General features: G+C 74.8%; 1 protein-coding gene across 1 annotated transcript in view; it reads right to left on the reverse strand.

Moving 5' to 3' along the window:
• Positions 1–94: 94 nt before the first annotated feature.
• EMIHUDRAFT_470135 (hypothetical protein) overlaps positions 95–6,953 on the reverse strand; it is a gene marked incomplete at both ends in the record, with an annotated part of 9,409 nt that continues 2,550 nt past the window's right edge. The window contains 11 exons of the mRNA XM_005771543.1: positions 95–201; positions 427–1,066; positions 1,136–1,215; positions 1,293–1,455; positions 1,654–2,208; positions 2,591–2,645; positions 2,684–2,768; positions 2,954–3,725; positions 3,845–4,484; positions 4,804–5,086; positions 5,334–6,822. Coding sequence (XP_005771600.1) covers positions 95–201; positions 427–1,066; positions 1,136–1,215; positions 1,293–1,455; positions 1,654–2,208; positions 2,591–2,645; positions 2,684–2,768; positions 2,954–3,725; positions 3,845–4,484; positions 4,804–5,086; positions 5,334–6,822 — 4,869 coding nt within the window. The remainder of the gene's footprint in view (positions 202–426; positions 1,067–1,135; positions 1,216–1,292; positions 1,456–1,653; positions 2,209–2,590; positions 2,646–2,683; positions 2,769–2,953; positions 3,726–3,844; positions 4,485–4,803; positions 5,087–5,333; positions 6,823–6,953) is intronic.

A 6,953-nucleotide genomic window follows, 5' to 3' on the forward strand; every position in this document is an offset into this window, starting at 1 on the left:
TAGGAAGTGTCGGCGAGGTGTCCCCGAGGTGTCCGGGGAGAGGCGGGCACGGCGGCGTGTGCAATGCCTCGTCCGACACGAGCGAGCTCAGCACCGAGTGGCCGGCGGCAGCCTCTGCGGAGTCGGCGAGCGGCGCGAGCGGCGTGGAGCCGGTCCCGCGGAGGGCCAACTTGGCGAGCGCGAGCACGTCCTCCGGCTCGCCTGTCGGCGGGAGGAAGCTGTGACGAGACGCGGCTCACAGCAGCGGGCGGCGAGCGAGCGCCGCCGGAGCGCCAAAGCCGCTGAGCGAGAAGGCCGAGCTGCTGTCGAGGTGCGCCACGTGCAGCGACGCCACCCGACCGAGCAAGTGCAGGGCGGCCCCGCGGGCATACGCCGTCGCGACGCAGCGGTGCAGCGCGGCGGCCTGACGAGATTTCCCGAGATTACCCGGGGCCACCCGAGATTCTCCGACGCGGCGGTGCAGCGCGGCGGCCTGCCGCAGCCGCGCCCGTTGGCTGAGGGTGCTGTCCTCGCCGGGGCACGAGAACGGCCAAGGGCCGCATCGAGCGGCGAGCGGCGGATCGCCGCCGCCGCCAAGAGGAGGGGCGAAGCCGCCGGAGCAGGAGGAGGTGGACGCAACGCCACTGCCGCCGGCGGCGGCGCCGCCGCCGCTGCCGCCGGCGGGGAGGGCGGCGGGGAGGGCGGCCGGGAGGGCGGCGGGGAGGGCGGCGACGAGGCGCGCGACGCCGGTGTCGGAGGGGTAAAAGTCGTGCCCAGGCGACGGGCAAGTGCGCGAGGGCCGCTGCGAGACCGCGGCGAGGCGGCGGCTCGAGGAGAGGCTGCGCCGGAACCAAGAGCCGCCCGCCCGCTCGCGCCGCTCCTTCAGGGGGCGCGGCGGCGCCGGCGGCGACGGAGTCGCGGCGGCCACAGCCTCCGCGCCATCGCCGTCGGAGGGCGGCTGGGCTTGCGGCTGGTCGGCGGAGGCCACAGAGCGAGCCAGCGCCCAAGTCCCGCGACCGGCACCGCCCGATCGCGGCCGGACGCGGCTCTGCGGCCCGGGCTGCGCGCCGACCCACTCGGCCCACTCCTGTTCACAGACGCAGCTGTGAAGGGGCGCTCTTCGTGGAGTGCCGTCGGCCCGCCCCATCCCTCGCTCCTGCGGCCAGCCGAGGAAGAGGACGCGGACCTGCTGCCCGCCTCCCCGCACCGCGAGGACCTCCGCCTCGTGCCACTCGCCTACACGCCCGCGACCGACACACACACCTCACCGCCTCAGGGCGACCGCGGCTCCGCGGCGTGCGACGCGTGCGCACCAGTCTCGTCCGACACGTCCACCACCGCGCCAACCTGCGGCGGCGGCGGTGGCTGCTCGCCTCCGCCGCCGCCCGACGCAGCGGCGGCCGGAGCGCCGAGCAAGTACTCGGCGGCGAGCTGCAAGTCGTAGCTGGAGCGGGCGAGCGCGTCGCGGCACAGCTCCTACTCACGGCTGCAGCGGTGTGGGGGCGGCCTCCTCCTCACGCGCCGGGGTGCGGGGCGGAGGTCTTCCGTCGAGAAGCCCATCGATGCCAGCTCGGCCGCCTGCACCTCCGACGGGAGGAAGATAGGGGGAGATCTGGGGAGATCTGGGGAGATCTGGGGAGATCTGGGGAGATCTGGGGAGATATGCGCCTGCACCTCCGACGGGAGGGGCGCCGGATGCCCCTCGTCGAGCGCCGCCTGCGGGGCGTGTCGCGGACCCGTCAGGGACGCGTCCGCGTCGTGCGTGTCCCGCCCGCCGAGGGCCGCCTCCAGCGCCTCGAGCCACTCCGCCGCGCGGCCCACGTCGCCGCCGGACAGCTCGAGCGCCTCGCGGCTCACTTCCTCCTCGAAGCCCTGCGCGCAGAGCAGCAGCAGCTTCTCGCCAGCGTCGAGCTCAGGCCCCAGCTCCGCCTCCCATGCGCAGCAGCCGCCACGCCGCCCTCGCGCCGCCTTGCGCGGCGGTCCGCACCCGTCGCAGCCCGCCGCCAGCCCCGCCTCGCACGCAAGCAGCGCCTGCTCCAGCCGACTCGCCTCGTGCGACGCACCGCCCGCGAGCGGCGGCGGCGTGATGGCGGCGGCAAGGAGGAGGCGCAACCCGCCGTGGTGGAGCAGCTTCGTTGTGGCGGCTTGGCTGCCCCCGTCGAGCAACGCGTGGAGCAGCTTGAGGCGGCGGCTGTGCAGCAGCTCGACGAGGGGGCGCGCGTGCGGCGCCTGCGGTGTAGCCGAGGCAGGTGAGGGGCGGCGAGGAGGGGACCGGGCACTCGGCACACTCGCGCAAGCATAGGGGCGGCTCAACGCGGTGTCCAGAACGCGAGCCCAACGGAGAGCAGCGGGGTGCGTGATTGGCGCCACTCGCGGCGGAGGGGCCTTCTTCGTGTCTAGGGTGCGGCCGCCGGTCCGAGATCCATCCTGGCCAGCAAGCAAGGCAGGGCGGTGTCGAGATCCACCACGCTCGCCGCGGCGCAGCGCCGCTCGAGCAGCGGCTCCGCCGAAAGCGCCGGGACGCGGTAGCACCTCCAGAGCTCGCCGTCGGCCGCGGCGCCTGCTCCCAACCACACTGTGAAGAGACGCTGCCCACGCGCCCTCCACGCACCCTCGGCGGCGGCGCCGAGCAGAGCGCTCTCCGCGCCGAGCTCGAGCAGCACCGCCTGCCGCACACGTGCTGCTGTGAGGACGTTGCTCTCACGGCCGTGCGGCCCCAATCGCGGCGCTCGCCTCTCCGTGGCCGGCTTGCGCCTGGCCGCCCGGGTAGAGGCCGGGCTCGTGCGCGCCTACTCTCGGCGGAGTCTCTGGCAGAGGTGTGTGTGTGTGCGCGGGGAGGTGTGTGTGTGCGCGCGCGCGCCGGCGACGAGGAGCGAGCCGACGACATGGTAGAGGGAGGGGGGCGCCCTCGAGTAGGGCGATGCCGCCGCGGTGGCGCCCTGCTCCGCGGCCTCGCCCCCCCCCGAGGCACTACCTTGCTCCGCTGCTGCGCCTTGCGGCTCATCGTTATCGAGCAGCTGGCGGAGCACGGCGCCAAAGCGCGCCAAGCCCTCGTTGAGCGCTGCGGCCATGGAGCGATCGCCCGCGTCGCCACCCCCCGCGCCGCCCTCACTGCAGCCCTCACTGCCGCCCTCCCTGCGGCCGCTCGCGCCGCCGCCTCCGAGCAGCCGGTGCCGTGCCAGCGCAACCATCTCATTCAGCACGGGCCCGCCGGGCTGCCCGCGTGGCCGGCGAGCGCCGAAGACCGGGCGCGCGCCACCGCACGCCTCCCGCCCGATGGCCTCGAGGAGGGCTGTGCCGACGGGGAAGGCCGCCTCGCCACAGAAGCGGCTCGGCTCCGCCAGAGAGAGCGAGAACGGGAGGGCGCAGCGCAGCAGGCGCAGCGAGAGGGTGACTGCCTGTGGGCGGCCACTGCGCGCAAGGACGCCCAGCGCTGCGAGAGTCTCGTCACCCGCGAGGTGCCGCACCGCCGCCTCGCAGCCGCAGATCGAGAGGAGGAGCGAGAGGAGCGGGCAGACCACGCCCTCCGCCTCCTCCTCCTCCGCCGCCGCCGTCTCCTCCCCCGCCTCCTCCCCCGCCTCCTCCCCCGCCTCCGCCCCCGCCTCCTCCCCCGCCTCCTCCCCCGCCTCCTCCGCGGCATCGGCGGACGTGGTTGGCAACTCGGGCGCGGCGCCTCTGCCGGTGAGACGCGCAGCCTCGTCCGCGAAGCACACAAGCTCCGAGGTGAGGAGGCCGAGCAAGCACTCCTATCGACAGAGGCCGGTCTGAAGTGGCGCGCGGACGGGTGCGGCGCCCCGCCTGGCGCCGGCGCCTGGAGCGGAGTGAGGCTCGCGCCGCTCCCGTGCCCGGCGAAGGAGGTCAGGACCAGGTGCTCGTAGAGCTGGCTGCCGACTGGGTGGCGGCTCCGCCGCAGCCGGTCCAGCAGCGCGGCGACGTCGATGCTCTCGTTGCAGAGCAGCGCGCCGTCGCGCCGCCCGAGCGGGACGAGCCACGGCGCAGCGAGCAGCCGCAGCCAAGCCTCGTCGCTCGCCCCGTCGCTCGCCCCCTCCTGCGGCAGTCGCGGTGGACCGCCGCCCAAGCCCTCGACGGCGGCGCGGAGCCACTCGCCCAGCAGCGACAGCACGCCGACGAGGCTCACCCTCAGCCGGCTCCAGACCGGCTCGCCGCAGCCAGAGCAGCCACCAAAGAAGAGGCTGCCCCGGGAGGGGCCGTCCGAGCCGAAGCGGCGGAAGGCGCGCGCGAGAGCGGTGAGGAGCTCGGCGCGCGAGGCGCGCGACGGCGCGGCGTGCAGCAGCCGCAGCGCGGCCTCGAGCCCCTCGGCGCGCGAGACTGCCCGCCGCTGCCGCTTCTCGATGAGCGCGTGCACGATGCCAGCGGGTAGCACGCGGTAGTACGGGCCCGCCGCCCCGCCCCACGGCGGATGGGCTTTGTCGCCCTCGAGCAGCGCCGCGTGCGCAACCTCCTCTGGAGAGAGCGGCTCACCGACGAGCTGCTCGCCGACGTACCTAGGCGGACAGGGTGCACGGACAGGTGCGGGGACACAGTGCACGGACAGGTGCACGGATAGGTGCACGGACAGGGTGCGGGGACACAGTGCACGGACAGGTGCACGGATAGGTGCACGGACAGTGCACGGACACAGTGCACGGACACGGTCGCGGAGGCGTCCTGGGCTGACACAGTGCAGGGACACGACGTACCTAGGCGGACACAGTGCAGGGACACGGCTCCGGAGGTGCGCTACCGCCGAGCACACCGCCCCGAACGCCCGGACCAACACACACCACACGGACCACGCAACACAACGGCACCACACGCGCGCACCGTGCCGCAAGCAGAGCGATGCCCTTCTCGCAGTCGAGAGGAAGGGGCAGCGAGGCGCCAAAGGAGGGGTCGAAGCCGCGCACCTCACAGGCAAAGCCCCAGCAGCCCGCGGCGGAACCACTCACGTCGCCGCGCGGGAGGTGGGTCTGCAGCCGCAGCGTCGCCTCGCCGCACGCGACGACGAGGGGTCCGGCCGGCCACCCCTCGCCCCCGCCGCCGAAGGAGTGGAGCAGCCCCTCCTCCGCCCCGCCGCCCGCCCCCCTCCACACCTCGAGTCGGTCGCCTAGAGCGGGGGATATGGCGAGATATGGGGAGATATGGGGAGATATGGGGAGACATGGATGTGGTCTCCCGCCTCTGACTCCTAGGGAGGGGGGTGTGGTGAGACATGGCGAGATGTGGCGAGATGTGGCGAGAGATGGGCAGAGACGGGGAGATGTGGTCGCCCTTCAGCAGCGCGCAGCGCGAGTCAAACTCGAGCCGCAAGCAGGAGCAGCCGCTGGTCAGCCGGTACTCGAGCCGCGCGCAACCCTCCCCATACGGGTGCCTCGACGCGACGAGAGCCCCCGGGGCGGGGTGCGCCCCCTGCACCCCTCCCCCCTCCTCCGTGGCGGCGTCGGGCTCGATAGCACTGCCGCCCGCCTCTGCGACGCAGACGCGCGCTTCGGCCAAACAACACTCGTCGAGCGAGTCGTGCGCGCGGTGCGCCTCGTCAGCGCCGGGCGGCACCACGGCGCGCAAAGCCTCCAGCGTGGCGCAGAGGCGCGGTAGCAGCGGCGCGGCGAAGGAGGCCGTGTGCGAGCCGAGGAGCGCGAGGCCGCTGCACAGCAGAGGGAGGAAGCTGCATACGGAGCCGGGCGGCAAGGCGGGCGGCACGCCCGGGATGGCGTGCTGCCGCAGCAGCTTGGTCGCGCGCTCGAGCAGCTCTCTCGAGCAGAGGAGCAGCGCCGCCAGCCGCGGGTCCGAGAGGCCTTCGCTCTCCGCCGCGCCGCCAAGCAAGTCGAGCCACGCCGTCGACAGCAGCGTGAGCGTCGCTGGCGGACGCCGACGCCGCGGCGGCGTGTCGGCCGCCTTGTCGGCCTTGAGCACGGCGGCGGGCCCCGCCGTCGCCTCCTCCTCGAGCAAGTCGAGCAGCCGGCCCAGCAGCTGGAGGCCTCGCGAGGTCTCGAGGCCCGCCGCCGCCTCGCCAGTGCCGCAAGGCAGCAGCAGCTCGCTCACGCCCAGCTGCCTCGCGAACCCAGCCATGAGCACATGCGCGAGGAGCCTGCCGGAGGCGGCGTCGGAAGGGGGGACCGCCGCGGCCGCCGCCTCCCCCACCGCCAGATCCGCCGCGGAGCACGAGGGCGCCGCGAGGGGCGCCGCGAGGGGCGAGGCGAGCGGCGAGGGCAGCAGCTGCAGCAGCAGCTGCTGCCGCAGAGCCGTGCGAGGGAAAAAGACGGACCGGCCGACTTCGAGCACCGCCGTCGCCTCGGCCGCGAGCTGCTCGCCGAGCGCCGCCGCGCCGAGCGGGCCCGCCGCCGCGCCCTCTCCCGCAGCTGCCAGCACCGCAGCTGCGGGCGGCTCCTCCCACGCGCCTCCTCGGCACACGAGCTGCAGCAGCTGCCGCCGCACGGAGACGAGGACAGGACGAGACGAGGCGCCGCCCTTCGCCCCGCCACCCGGCCCTCCGCCGTCGCCCGCCCACGCGCCGCCGGCGCCGCCACCGACGCCCGCCTCTGCGGCAGCGGCCACCGGCTGAGGCCCCTCCGGTCCCTGGCCCTCCTCGAGAATCGGCGCCTCCGTGGGCTGCGGCGACTCGAGCGGAGTCGCGGCGGGCGACGGCGTGGGGCGGCGCGGGGAGGAGGGCTCGCTGTCGGAGCTGAGCCCCACCTGCGCCGGGTCTATGCCCGAGACGGCCACCGCGTGCAAGTGCACCTTGAGCAGCCGCAGCAGGCCGAGGCAGGTGTAGACGACGGCGGCATTTGGCGGTGGGACGACGCCGTCGAGCTGCAGCACTCTCCTCAGGCTTGCGGCGGTGAGCTGCGGGGGGAGAGGGGGGGGGGGGGGGGTAAAGGAGGGGAGTGGCAGTCGTGGCCCGTGGGGGCAAAAAAAAGGGGGGCGGGAAAGGGAAGAAAAAGGAAAAAGGGGGGGGGAGGGGGGCGGGGGGCCCC

The sequence above is a fragment of the Emiliania huxleyi genome, assembly GCF_000372725.1.
Source record: "Emiliania huxleyi CCMP1516 unplaced genomic scaffold EMIHUscaffold_380, whole genome shotgun sequence".
Taxonomy (NCBI): Eukaryota; Haptophyta; order Isochrysidales; family Noelaerhabdaceae; genus Emiliania; species Emiliania huxleyi.